The sequence below is a fragment of the Panthera uncia genome, chromosome X, assembly GCF_023721935.1.
Source record: "Panthera uncia isolate 11264 chromosome X, Puncia_PCG_1.0, whole genome shotgun sequence".
Classification (NCBI taxonomy): Eukaryota; Metazoa; Chordata; class Mammalia; order Carnivora; family Felidae; genus Panthera; species Panthera uncia.
This window is the reverse complement of record NC_064817.1, coordinates 54,349,697-54,364,959: the sequence shown is the minus strand read 5'-3', so window position 1 is coordinate 54,364,959 and position 15,263 is coordinate 54,349,697. Positions and strand designations below refer to the sequence as shown.

The following is a 15,263-nucleotide window of genomic DNA, read 5'->3' as shown; positions in this document are numbered from 1 at the left end:
TTTTACTTCCTCTTTGATCTGTGTTCTGAGATCCTACATGAATTAATATTTTGTGATAGGCATGTGTAAGATACCTTGAAAGAAGTATACTGTTATTGGAAAAGTTATAATCACAATCAGTCAGACCAGAGATTCCTACCAGTCTGGTCAAGTGTGAAGGTTTATGGGCTAGGGGTGGTGTCATTGGAAACTGATAGTGTAATTGAAATTGCTTCTGAGTTGCAAAATATAGCAAAACAAATATGTTTTATAGCACAGTACTGAGTATCAACTTATTGTGGTGATTTATGTGTAAGCCTCCAAGATAATAATGGCACCTGACTTCAGTCAGTCCTTTGCAGTTTAGAAATCCTTGTGTTGTTCCCTATTTAAATTGATTCTTACAACAAGGATGAGAGAGGCAGTGCAGGGATTATTATTCATATTTTACAGATATGGAAGCTGTCAGGGACTTAGAGCTGGAGGGGGCTGGGATATCATTCATAGTGATCAAAAGCAGAGGCTCTGAGGCAGATTGCCTACTTCTTTTTTGAATTTCTGTATTCTGGTAAAATATATATAACATCAAATTTGTTATTCTGAACACTTGTAAGTGTACAATACAGTGGCATTACATTAAAAATGTTGTATAACCATCACTACTGTTTCTAAATTATTTTCATCACCCCAAACAAAAACTCTGTAGCTATTAAACAACTCCCCATTAGACCTCCCCTCATCCCCTGGTAACCTCTAATCTACTGTCTGTATGAATTTGCCTATTCTAGATACTTCATATAAGTAGAACAATATAATATTTGTCCTTTTTTGGCTGCCTTATTTCACTTAGCATAATGTTTTCAAGGTTCATTCATTTTGTAGCACGTATCAATCACTAGGTCATTTCTTCCTATTGCCAAATACAGAATGTTCGTGGTGTATGTGTGTCTATGTGATATATATATATACCACATATTGTTTATTCATTCATATGTTGAGAGGCATTTAGGTTGCTTCTACACATTGACTACTATGAATAGTGCTACTATGAACATTTGTGAACAAGTTTTTGTTTGAATACTTGTTTTCACTCTTTTGGTATATACCTAGAGGTAGATTTGCTGGGTCATGTGGTAATTCCATGTTTAGCTTTTTTTAATGTTTATTTTATTTTTTGAGAGAGAGAGAGAGAGAGAGAGAGAGAACGAAAGAAAGAGAGAATGAGCACAAGTGAGGGAGGGGCAGAGAGAGAGAGGGAGACACAGATTCCGAAGCAGGCTCCAGGCTGTCACATAGAACCTCAACTGTGAGAACTCACAAACTGTGAGATCATGACCTAAGGTGACGTCAGACACTTAACTGAATGAGCCACCCAGGCTCCCCTTATATTTAGCTTTCTGAGGAACTTGCAAACTTTTCTACATCAATGGTACCACTTTACATTCCCACAAGCAATATACAAGGGTTCCAACTTCTCCATATCTTCACCAACACTTGCTACTTTTTTTTTTTGTTAAAAACCACATCCTAGGGGCGCCTGGGTGGCGCAGTCGGTTAAGCGTCCGACTTCAGCCAGGTCACGATCTCGCGGTCTGTGAGTTCGAGCCCCGCGTCGGGCTCTGGGCTGATGGCTCGGAGCCTGGAGCCTGTTTCCGATTCTGTGTCTCCCTCTCTCTCTGCCCCTCCCCCGTTCATGCTCTGTCTCTCTCTCTGTCCCAAAAATAAAATAAAAAAAGTTGAAAAAAAAAATTAAAAAAAAAAAAACACATCCTAGTAGGTGTGAAGGGGATATATTATTATAGATTTTATTTTCATTTCTCTAATCACTAAGAATGAGCATCTTTTCATATGTTTATTGGCCATTTCTATATCTTCTTTGGAGAGACGTCTATTCAAGTCTTTTACCCATTTTTAAGTTGAGTTGTTTATCTTTTGTAAATATGTTTATTTTTGAAAGAGAAAAAGCATGTGTGTGGAAGCAGCGGAAAGGGCAGAGAGAGAGGGAGAGAGAGAAAACCAAGCAGGCTCCATGCCATCAGTCCAGAGCCTGATGTGGGGCTCGAACCCACCAACCATGAGATCATGACCTGAGCCAAAATCAAGAGTCAGACATTTAACCAACTGAGCCACCCAGTTGCCTCGTTGTTTATCTTTCTGTTGCTGAGCTGTAGGAGTTCTCTATGTTCTGGTTATTAACACTTATCAGATATATGACTTCCAAATATTTTCTCCCATTCTTTTTTTTAAAGTTTATTTATTTATTTTTAGGAAGACAGCGTGAGTAGGGGAGGGGCAGAGAGGGGGAGACAGAGAATCCCAAGCAGGTGCCGCGCTGTCAGCATGGAGCCTGATGCAGGGCTTGAAATCATGAAACTGAGATAAGACCTGAGCCAAAACCAAGAATCAGACACTTAACTGATCGAGCCACCCAGGGGCCCCCAAATATTTTCTCCCATTCTCTAGGCTATCTTTCACTTTCTTGATAATGTCCTTTGATGCACAAAAGTTTTTTTCAAAAAAAATTTTTTTAAGTTTATTTATTTTGAGAGACAGAGAGAGCAAAGGAGAGGCAGAGACAGAGAGGGAAAGAGAGAATCCCAGGCAGGCTCCATGCTGTCAGTACGGAGCTTGATGCAGGGCTTGAACTCCCGAACTGTGAGATCATGACCTGAGCCCAAACCAAGAGACAGACGGTTAACTGACTGAGCCAAAAGTTTTAAATTTTGATGAAATCAAATTTATCTATTTTTCTTTGTTGCTCATGATTTTGCTATATTTAAGAATTCAATGTCAAGTCCAAGGTCATGTTGCTCATGATTTTGTTATATCTAAGAATTCAATGTCAAGTCCAAGGTCATAAAGATTTACTCCCATGTTTTCCTCTAAGAGTTTTATGCTTTTATCTCTTATTTTAGGTTTTATTCACATAGAGTAAATTTTGGATGAGATGTGATGTAAAGGTCCAAATGTATTATTTTGCCTGTGGAAATACACTTGTCCCAGCCCCATTTGTTGAACAGGTTGTTCTTTCGCCATTGAATGGATTTGGCATCTTTGTTAGTTTCTGACTTAAAGTCTATTTTGTGTGTGTGCGTGTGTGTGTGTGTGTGTATGTTTATTCTGTGTGTTAATAGTATATCTACTTCATCTCTCTTTTGGTTACTGTTTGCAAGTAGTCTCTTTTTATGGCTGAATAATATTTCACTGTATTTATACATATACATATACATATACATATACATATACATATACACATACACATACACATACACATACATATACATATACATAGCAATTTACACATTCAATGCGATCCCTATCAAAATAACACCAACACTGGGGCGCCTGGGTGGCTCAGTTGGTTAAGAGTTCAACTCTTGGATTTGGCTCAGGTCATGATCTCATGGTTTGTGGGTTTGAGCCTGGTGTTGGTCTCTGCACTGACGGTGTGGAGCCTGCTTGGGATTCTTTCTCCCTTTCTCTTTGCCTCTCCCCTACCGTGCTCTCTCTCTCTTTCAAAATAAATAAACTTAAAAAAATTAAAAAAGAATAACACCAGCATTTTTCACAGAGCTAGAACAAACAATCCTAAAATTTGTATGAAACCAGAAAAGACCCCAAATAGCTAAAGTAGTGCTAAAAAAGAAAACCAAAGCTAGAGGCATCACAATTCCAGACTTTAAGTTGTATTACAAAGCTGTAATCATCAAGACAGTATGGTACTGGCACAAAAAACAGACACATAGATCAATGGAACATAATAGAGAACCCAGAAATGGACCCATAAATGTATGGTCAACTAATCCTTGACAAAGCAGGAAAGAACATCCAGTGGAAAAAAGAGTCTCCTCAACAAATGGTGCTGGGAAAACTGGACAGTGATATGTGGAAGAATGATACTGGATCACTTTCTTACATCATGCACAAAAGAAATTCAAAATGGATGAAAGACCTAAATGTGAGACAGGCAACCATCAAAATCCTACAGGAGAACACAGACAGCCACCTCTTTGATCTTGGTCATAGCAACTTCTTATTAGACATGTCTCTGGAGGCAAGGGAAATAAAAGCAAAAATGAACTATTGGGACCTCATTAAGATAAAAAGCTTCTGCACAGTGAAGAAAACAATCAATAAAACTAAAAGAAAACTGACGGAATGGGAGAAGATATTTGCAAATGACATATTGGATAAAGGATTAGTATCAAAAATCTATAAGGAACTTATCAAACTCAACACCCAAAATACAAAGAATCCAGTGAAGAAATGGGCAGAAGACATGAATAGACACTATTCTAAAGAAGACATCCAGATGGCTAACAGACACATGAAAAGCTGCTCATCATTACTCATCATCAGGGAAATACAAATCAAATCCACAATGAGATACCACCTCACAGTAGTCAGAATGGCTAAAATTCACAACTCAGGAAACAACAGATGTTGGTGAGGATGCTGAGAAAGGGGAATGCTTTTTCACTGTTGGTTGGAATGCAAACGGGTGCAGCCACTCTGGAAAATAGTATGGAGGTTCCTCAAAAAATTAAAAATAGAACTACCCTATGACCCAATAATTACACTACTAGGTATTTATACAAAGGATAAAAAAATGCTGATTCAAAGGGGCACATGCACCCCAATGTTTATAGCAGCACTATCAATAATAGCCAAATTATTGAAAGAGCCCGAATATCCATCAACTGATGAATGAATAAAGGAGATATGGTATATATATACAATGGAATACTACTTGGCGATCAAAAAGAATGAAATCTTGCCATCTGCAACAACGTGGATGGAACTAGAGGGTATTATGCTAAGCAAAATAAGTCAGGCAAAAAAAGACAAATATATGATTTTGCTCATATGTGGAATAAAAGAAACACAACAGATGAACATAGGGCAAGGGAAGGAAAAATAAGATAAAAACAGAGAGGGAGGAAAACTATAAGAGACTCTTAAATACAGAGAACAAACTGAGGGTTACTGGAGGGGAGGTGGGTGGTAGGATGGGCTAAATGGTGATGGGCATTAAGGAGGGCACTTGTTGAGATGAGCACTGGGTGTTATATGTAAGTGATGAATCACTGGGTTCTACTCCTGAAACCAATACTATACTGCATGTTAACTAACTTGAATTAAAATAAATTAAAAAAAAAGAACTTGACAAAATTTATATGCTCTGATAATAAAAACTTACAACAAACTAAGAATACATAAGAACTTCCTCAATCTGATAAAGCGTATCTATGAAAAACTTAAGGTAATGTCATGCTTAATGGTGAAAGACTGAATCCTTTCCCCAAGATCAAGAAAAATAGAATGGTTTCTACTATCAACACTCCTATTCAACATCATCCTGAAGGTCCAAGCTGATGTAATAGGGGAAGTAAGAGAAATAAAAGACATACAGATTAGAAAGGAAGAAATAAAACTGTATTTACAGATGGCATGACTGCCCATGTAGAAAATCCCAAAGAACCTACAAAATACCTACTAAACTAATAAAGTCAGAAGACAGAAGTTAATATACAAAAATTAATTGTATACCAGCAATGAACAACTGGATAAACAACTTGGAAGTTTCTTATAAAGTTAAACACACACTTAACATATTACCTATAGCAATCCTAGGTATTTACCCAAGTGAAATGTTTATCTGTGTTTACACAGAAACCTGTATGTAAATGTTTTTATAGCAGCTTTATTCATAATCACCAAAAACTGGAAAAAAATCCACAAGATATCTTTTAATAGGTGAACAGATAAACTGTGGGACACCCATACAATGGAATACAACTTGGCCAAAAAAAGAAAAAAAGAAGGCAGAAACTACTGATATAAGCAATAACATAAATGAGTCTGAAACACGTTATGCTAAGTGAAAGAAGCCATACTGTATGTTTCTATTTATATGACACTGATGCAAAGGGAAAACAATAATAACAGAATACACATCAGTGTTTGCCAAGTGCTAGGGATGTGGGAGGAGCTGACTACAAAGGGGGTGAGGAATTTGGGAGGATAATAGAATTATTCTACACCTTGACTGTGATGGTGGTTATACAACTGTATGTGTCATCAAAACTCTTGGAACTGTACACTAAAAAAGGTAAATCTTACTGTATGTCAGATATGCCTTAATAAAGCTGAAAAAAAATCAATGTCACTTGCCATACTAACAGAATAAAAACAAACAATAAGATCATCTCAATAGGATTTGGAAAAAATTTTCGAATGTATGTTCATGATAAAAACTTTCAGGAAACTTGGGATAGACAGGAACTTCTTCAACCTGATAAAGGGCATATACAAAAACCTACAGCTAATATCACACTTACTGGTGAATCTTTCCCTAAGATTGTGAACAAAGCAAGGATATCCCTTTTCACCTACTCTATTCAATATTTTACTGGGGGTTCTAATAAGTACAATATGACAAGGTCAAGTTAAAAAAAAGAGGCGTATGGAGCAGATAAGTAAATAAAACTGTCCCCATTTGCAGATGACATGATTGTCTATGTAGACTCTATAAGCTATAAAGAGTCTAAAAAGCTATAAGAACCAACAAATATATGCAAATAATTGTAAATTGAAATTAAAAAACACTTCCAATATCATAAAAATATGAAATACTAAGGAATATATTTGACAAAAGATGTGCAACACTTGTATACTGAAAATTAAAACACAACGGAGAGAAATTAAAGTTTTAAATAAATGGAGAGATGCACTGAGTTCATAAAACACTTAATATTGGTAAGATGTAAATTCTCCTCAAATTTACGTATAGATTCTGTGCAGTCCTAATCAAACTCCCAGCAGACTTTTTTGTAGAAAATGATAAGCTTATTCTAAAATTTATATGAAAATGCACAGAACCTACTTTTCCCAAAACGATTTTGAAAAAGAGTAACAACTTTGGAGGGCTTATACTACCTGATGTCAGAACTTATTATAAAGCTAGTATAATCAAAACATGTTGGTCCTGGCATAAAGATAGACATGTACATCAATGGAGTAGAATCTAGACAATGACTTATGGACAACTGATTTTCACAAAGGTGCCAAGTCAGAATGAATCAATCATAGACTTAAATGTAAAGCTTAAAACTAAATTCTAGAAGATAACTTAGAGGGAAATCTTAGTGACCTTGGGTTTGGCAAAGATTTCTCTCTTTTTTAATTGTTTTTAATATTTATTTATTTTTTGAGAGAGAGAGCACAAGCAGAGGAGAGGGAGAGAAAGAGAGAGGGAGACACAGAATCTGAGGCAGGTTCCAGGCTCTGAGCTGTCAGCACAGAGCCCAATGTGGGGCTTGAATTCTTGAACCATGAGATTATGACCTGAGCCAAAGTCAGACGCTTAACCGACTGAGCCACCCAGGTGCCCCTGTTTTGGCAAAGATTTCTTAAACAGGACATGAATCCCATTAAACATAAAAGAAAAAAATGTCAATAAATTGGATGGCATCAAAATTATAAAGGCTTGCTCTTCAAAAGACATTGTTAAAAAAGGGAAAGGCAAAAAAAGGGAAAGGCAAGTCACAGACCAGGAGGAAATTTTTAAAAAACATAAAAGTCCTTTGTTGGATGTATCTAGTATATATAAAGAATTTTAACTGAAAAGTGAGAAAAAAGACAACCCAGTGAAAAAATGGGGATGATCTGAATGTATATTTCAGAAAACATACATATGGCAAATAAGCACATAAAAAGATGCTCAACATCATTAGTCATAAGGGAAATGAAAACTAAATCCACAGTGAGGTACCACTACCCCTTCACTAGACCACCTCAGGTTTAAAAGACTGACCATACTCAATATTGGTGAGAATGTACAGCAACAAGAACACTCATAAATTGCTAGTAGGAAGTTATACCACTTTGGAAAACAATTTGGCAGTTGCTTAAAAGTTAAAATGTACACCTACCATAGGAGACAACCAGCCAGTCCACTCCTAGGTTATCTCCCCAAAAGAAATAAAACATATATCCACACAAAGACTTGTACACAAATGTTCAGTACACTATTTGTAATAATGAAAAACTGGAAACAACACAAAATGTCCATCAACAGGTGAATGGATAAACATATTGTGGTATAGCCATACAACAGGAGGCCATTCAGCAATAAAAAGGAAAGAGGTATTGATACACACAGCCACATGGATGAACCCTGAAATACTTACACTGAGTGAAACCCAGAAAAAGAAAATATACTGTATGATTCAATTTTTGTAAAATTCTAGAAAATAAAAAACGAGTCTATAGTGACAGCAGATTAATGGTTGCTTGGAGATAGGGAGGTAGAGGGGTGAATTCACTAGGGAGAGGAGAAAGGGTTTACAAAGTGCAACAAAATTAAGTTTTTGTCATGATGGACACTGACATTATCTTGATTGTGGTGAGGATTTCATGGGTGTATATCTATGTCAAAGCTTACTAAATTGTACATTTTAAATATATACAATTTATTGTGGGCCAATCATACCTCAATGAAAATGTAAAAAAATTAACTGACCTTCAATAGAGGCAGTGATGGAAAGGGTTCTCTACTCTTGATCTTTCACATTTGTTCAAAGATATTCAAAGGTATCATTAGGAAATCAGACTTTCAGGTAGAAGAACTTCATATTTTGAAGTGTTTAATTCTAAACAAAAAGGAAGCTATTTTCCATTTTTTCCTATCCCCAACGTAGACAAGAGAAATGACAGTTCAAGCTGTCCATACCTTCACTCGAGCTGCAGTGCCTTCCATTCCACGGCTCTGAGTCTCTTTCCGCTTATCTGCAACCTCCCGTTGTTTTTGGAGAGCATCCTTGAGACGCCTGTTGGCAGCAGCTGCCTAAATAAAAACAGCTCATAGTAATGTTGAATTGAGGGTTTAAAAAAAACCATTTTAATTTCCAGCATATTAGTAAAGAAAAATGAACAAAACCTTTTAAAAATATTTATTTATTTTGAGAGAGAGTGAGCAAGCACAATCGGTGGCGGGGGAGGCAGAGAGAGAAGGAGAGAGAATCCCAAGCAGACAGCGCAGAGCCCAATGCAGGGCTTGAACTAACAAACTGTGAGATCATGACCTGAGTCGTAATGTGTGACCCAAGGTACACATTTCAAAGTACCACAGACTGAAAGTGTCTGGAAATGTCACAAATTACTCTGTATTTTGTTTGGAAAGAAGCAAGCCCAATTGGGGGAAAAATCCTTATCCGCATGGTACCATTTTCTTCAGATTTTTATCTGCGCACAGTTTGTGACATATAAACAGGGATTAAGACTTAGGAATTGCTGGTCAAGATTGATATCCCTGGTTTCTCAGGACACTGGCTCATTTAAGGGATATTACTATGTCAGCATTTAAGCCTGAAGGTGACAGTACACCTGACCTAGTAGATTGGGTTTTCTTACCTCCTCAGTTTTACGTCTGAGCACATTAGACTGTTTCTGGAAGTTTCTTTCAAGTTTGAGCAGTTCATATTGTCTCTTACGGTCCTGAGAAGAAAAAAGTCAGACTTTTAATTGCTATTCAGCTAGCTGACATAAAACCTTATAATATAACTAAAGAGTCTTTCAGTATAACAGTCAGTATGGAAAACAGGATTTAATTTTCCTCAAAAAATTAAAAATAGAACTACCATACAATCCAGCACAATCTCACTACTGGGTATATATTCAAAGGAAATGAAATCAGTATCTTGGAGATATATTTGTATGCTCATATTCATTGCAGCATTATTCATAGTAACCAAGATATGGAAATAACCTAAGTGTTGACAGATGAATGGATAAAGAAAATGTGGTATATGTATACAATGGAATATTATTCAGTCACAAACAAAAAGGAAATCTCACTATTTGCAACAACATGGATGAACCTAAAGGTCATTATGTAATTGAAATAAACCAGACATGAGAAAGATGAATACTGTATGATCTCACTTATATGTGGAATCTAAAAAAAGTCAGACTCATAGAACTAGAGAGTAATGGTGGTTACCAGGAACTGGGGGTAGGGAAAACATGGAAAGGTTAGTCAAAGAGTACAAACTCTTGGTTATAAAATGAGTAAGTTCTGGGGATCTATATATAATAGTGACTATAGTTAATAATACTGTATTGTATAATTGAAATCTGCTAAGGAATAGATCTTAAGTGTTCTCTTTACACTGAAAAAAACAGGTAACTATGTGAGGTGATGGATGTGTTGCCAATGGGAAATGTGACATCTCCAAATTTATTCTTCTGAGATTGTTACGACTATGCTGGGTCACCTCCATTTCAATATGAATTTTAGGATCAGCATGTGAATATTTGCAAATAAGCCAGTTGGAATTTTGATTGAGATTATACTGAATCTGAGATCAATCTGGGGAGTATTCCATCTTAAATATATTAAATCTTCCCATTCATGAACATGGGTTATATTTCCATTTATTTTGATATTTAATTAATTCAAAGATGTTTTATAGTTTTTAGTGTATAAGTTTTACACTTGTTAAGTTTATTCCTAAGCATTTTATTCTTATTGATGTTACTATAAATGGAATTATTTTCTTCATTTTCAAATTGGTTTCTAGTGTAAAGAAATACAACCGGCTTTTGTACATTGACAAAATGTACAAATGCCTCGAACCTTGCTGAACTCATGTATTAGTTTTACCAGTTTTTGTAGTAGATCTTCTAGCATTTTATACATACAATATAAGATCATGTCATCTGCTAACAGGGAGAGTTTTGCTTCTTCCTTTCCAATCTGGATGCCTTTTATATATTTTTCTTGCTTAAGTGCCCTGGCCAGAACCTCCAGGACAATATGGAATAAAAGCAATGAGAGTGGATATTCTTGTCTTGTTCCTGATCTTAGGGGGAAAGTATCCTGTCTTTCCCCATTAAGTATGATGTTAACTGTGGGATTTTTGTAAATGCCCTTCATCAGGTTGAGAAGTTTCCTTTTACTCCTAGTTTTTTGAGTGTTTTTATTATGAAAGGGTGATGGATTTTGTCAAATATGTTTTCTATGTCTATTGAGATAATCATGTGGTTCTTATTCTTTATTGTACTGATATGGTGTAATACATTAATTGATTTTCAGATCTTAAGGAAGGCTTGCATTTTTTCAGATGAACCTTACTTGGTCATGGTGTATCATTCTTTTTATATGTTGTTGGAATCAGTTTGTTGATTTTGGAGATTTTCACATCTATATTCTACAGTTTTCTTGGGATGTCTTGTTTTGGTGTCAAGGAAATACTCATAGAATGAGCTGGGAAATGTTTCCTTTGCTTCTGTTTTTCGGAATAGTTTCCAAAAATTTGGTATTATTTCTTCTTTAATTTTTTTAATTACAAATTTTTTAATGTTTATTTCTTTTTGAGAGAGAGAGCGAGCGAGCAGGGGAGGGACATAGAGAGAGGGAGACACAGAATCTGAAGCAGGCTCCAGGCTCTGAGCTGTCAGTACAGAGCCTAATGCTGAACATTTCTGTTCATCTGCTAGCTTTGGGTTTAGTTTGCTTTTTTTTCCCCCAGTGTCTTAAAGTGGAAGTCTAGGTTATTGATTTGAGATATTTCTTCATTTTTAAAAAATGTTTACTTATTTTGAGAGTGATAGTGCAAGCAGGGGAGGGGAAGAGGGAGAAGGGGAGAGAGAATCCCAAGCAGGCTCTGCACTGTCAGCACAGGGGCTTGATCTCACAAACCATGAGATCATGACCTGAGCCGAAATTAAGAGACAGACGCTTAATGGACTGAGCCTCCCAGATGCCCCTCACCTTCCCCTTTAGTTAAGACATTCTTCTAGGCGAGAGCTCATATAATACTCATCTATTTTCCATGGTATCTAGCAGATAGTACCTTGCATGTAGTAGATGTTTAAGAAATAGCTGCTAAATTCATGAATGTGTCACATTTTTGGAAATAACTAGTTGTTTGAAGAGAGGCTTTAATGCTAGTCAGCCCCAAGAAGGCTTTGTTAGGTAGGCCTTTGAGAAGCTGTAGTTACTTACTCGTTCTTTTAACTGGATTACTTCTTTGTCTTTTTGTTGTTTCCATTGTCTAAACTTCTCAGCATCCTCTTTCATCTGACGCATCAACTGTACCCGCTGGTTTTTCATCACCTGTAAAAACAAAAACGAATACAATTATTAGTCATCTGCACTTATTCTAGGCTGATGTGCAGATGGATAGACTAACTATTAAGAAGAGAGAAAACCCATAGCTAAGCTGAGAAGGCTGCCAACAGATTTTCTGATTAGGCTTGCAATACCCCTTGCTATGCTTGCACAAGGTTTCCAAGTATAGACTACACAGATGAACATGTTGAAGAAATTTTTAAAAATGTACCGACAGCTAAATTCAGCCCTAAATTCATTGTACATAAATGAAATTTCAGGGAAATATCAACTAAGCCCCAAGGACAAATCCACCTAGCAATCACTGTATTCTAAAGGTTTCAGTATAAGTGGCCTGTTCACTCCACTTTGCAGATGTCAGAAGTTGAACATTCAATATCTGAAAATATTCTCCAGGTGTCTGTCAGTTTGCAACTAGTTTATGAAATCCTTCTACATAATCATGGAAGGTGGTTAGGATATCACCACAAAATACTAAGGTATCTTTCTCCTTTGGTTTCAGGGAATCTAACATTAAACTCTGAATGTTAAAGCAGGGTTTCATTGTTCAGACTCTAGATGACTACCAGCACAATGTCCTGTAAAAGGGGCATTTGTGGAGATTCACACACTTGCAGATGATGGCCCTGCCTGCTACTTTCTCACCTGACAATGCCTCCGTAGTATAATTCTAAATGGAACACCTATGTTTGTTAAGTTTTAATGAAACAAACCCAAGGATGAGCATTTATTACCCGTATCTCCTGGTTCAGTTTGGAAACGGTATGCTCTGTGGATTCTTTCAGCTTCAGAAGTTTGGACTGTTCATTGAGTTTCTTCTTCAGATCAGCTATTTGACCCTCTAGCTCCTGGAGACGTTTACGGCGGCGCTCACTCAACCTAAAAACAGACACTATAGGAATGAAGACTAGCAGCAGCAAAGCCTGACTTCAAAAGACATAGACTCCCAGGTTCACAATCCTGATATATACAAAATAGGTGACCAGTTGCATAGTCATCTTCAAATAATGAATACCACCCAAACAACCAAAACTGTCTCATTAATGGGAACTCAATACCAAGAGTAAAACAATAAATTTTTTGAGGATATAACAATGAAATTGCCTCAATACTTCATTCCCTACTACTAGGTTAAAAGGATGGTTCTTTGAAGATATTTCACTTTAGTTTAGCTGTAAAGGAATAATTTTGGTGATTATTACACTAGTCTGAGATAGAAAGTAAACATTCAGCATAATATTTAAGAAGATGAACTTTAGGGGAGCCTGGGTGGCTGGCTCAGTCTGCTAAATGTCCGACTGGCTCAGGTCATGCTCTCATGGCTTGTGAGTTTGAGCCCCACATAGGGCTCTCTGCTGACAGAGTGGAGCCTGCTTTGGATTCTGTGTCTCTGTCTCTCTCTGCCCCTCCCCTGCTAGCGCTCTGTCTCTCCCAATCTCTCTCAAAAATAATCATTACAATTTTTTTTAAAGAACATGAACTTTAAACTCAAAGGAGATATAATAGAGTCACAGACTAAAAAATAAGGTAGAATAGCCAATAAGGCAGAGGTCTGAGGAAAAGCAGAATATTCTGGTTATCTGCCTTAGTTTTATTCTTAACTGAGGGATGGCTAGATAGGTTTTTCATTTACTAGCCTGGACATTAATTCTATTCACAAGCTAATTTACAATCTGTACAGGGACAAAGAAACTGTAGCTGTCTGGTAGGTCTGATAATCTTTCAAAATCCAGCTCAAATGCTAACTTCTTATAAGGCCTTCCTTGATCATGCCAGTCTAAACTGATATCCCCTACCTCTGAACTCTTAAAGGAATTACTGCCTAAGAAATTCATTTAGCTACTAATCTACTAATCATATGCTGTTACGGCATTCTTTCACTATCATCATGAGGTATTGTTGAAAATCTCAATTACTTTTCTTTTGTTTAGATCTTCTTTCCACAATTAGGTATAAATCCTGTGGGGGCAGGAAATGGCTCTTTTACTTCTCTATTTCATTTATAACTTCCTCACACACAGTAGGGACTTGAAATAATATTTATTGGATTTATTCTTACTTGGCTTGGTTGACATCCTTCTTTGTTGTCTGAAGTTCAAGAACCAATTCTTCTTTTTCCTTCTGCAGATTGATGACTTCCAACTCTAGATTTTTTATGTTATCCTAGAAATGTTATGGGTCAGAGAGAAAAAAAGCATTAAAAGGCACGAAAGAAAATTTACTTTGAAAAAAAAAAAAAAAAAGAAGGGCCACCTGGGTGGTTCAGTTGGTTAAGTGTCCAACTTCGGCTCAGGTCATGATCTCGTGGTTTGTAAGTTTGAGCCCCACGTGGGGCTCTCTGCTGTCAGTGCAGAGCCAGCTTTGGACCCTCTGTCTCCCTCTCTCTCTGCCCCTCCCCCACTTTCTCTCTCAAAAATAAACAATTAAAAAAATAATAAATGAAAAAAGAAAATCAACATTCCACATCTTAAGGAACTATGTGTTCAATTTTACCACTTCAATTACAAACTAAAAACATCAGTCTGTACTTGATTTAAGGAGATGAAAGTTACACCCAGTGGAAAAAGTATAAACTTGGAATCCAAAAGTTTGAACATTGAGTCCAGCACTTAATATCTAAATGTCTTAACAAAAGTCATTTCCTCTCTTTTTAGCCTTAGTTTCTACACATAAGAGAGTTCATATAGCAGGCCTGAGATTGCTGTTCTTAAAAAGTATTGCTTGCAAGATTGGCCCTTGGCTCAGGTGTGTGAAATTGGTAGGGTTCTCACCCTTTTGATAAGAATGGCTCATTATGCCAAGAACCAGACTCTTTTTTTAAAGTTTATTTAATTATTTTGAGAGAGGGAGAGAGGATATCCCAAGCAGGCTCCGTACTGTCAGTGTGGAGCCCAACACAGGGCTTGAACCAACAAACTGTGAGATCATGACCTGAGCTGAAATCAAGAGTCCAACACTTAACCGACTGAGCCACCCAGGTACCCCAACAGACTCTTAACTATAGAGCACAAACTGATGGTTACCAGAGGGGAGGTGGCTGGGGTGAAATGGGTGATGGGGATTAAGGAGTGCCCTTGTGATGAGCACTGGGTGATGTACGGAATTGTTGAATCACTATATTGTACACCTGAAACTAATATAACACTGT

The 15,263-nt window shown here is 36.8% G+C and overlaps 1 protein-coding gene across 2 annotated transcripts in view; it reads right to left on the bottom strand.

The window, feature by feature from the left end:
• The window catches only part of KIF4A (kinesin family member 4A), a 119,905-nt gene that overhangs the window by 30,718 nt on the left and 73,924 nt on the right, over positions 1 to 15,263 (bottom strand). For both annotated transcript variants that reach the window (XM_049643914.1, XM_049643913.1), the window contains 5 exons: positions 14,175 to 14,278; positions 12,850 to 12,994; positions 11,990 to 12,100; positions 9,394 to 9,477; positions 8,714 to 8,827 (listed from right to left, as the gene is read on the bottom strand). In XM_049643914.1, the coding sequence (XP_049499871.1) occupies positions 8,714 to 8,827; positions 9,394 to 9,477; positions 11,990 to 12,100; positions 12,850 to 12,994; positions 14,175 to 14,278 (558 nt within the window). The remainder of the gene's footprint in view (positions 1 to 8,713; positions 8,828 to 9,393; positions 9,478 to 11,989; positions 12,101 to 12,849; positions 12,995 to 14,174; positions 14,279 to 15,263) is intronic.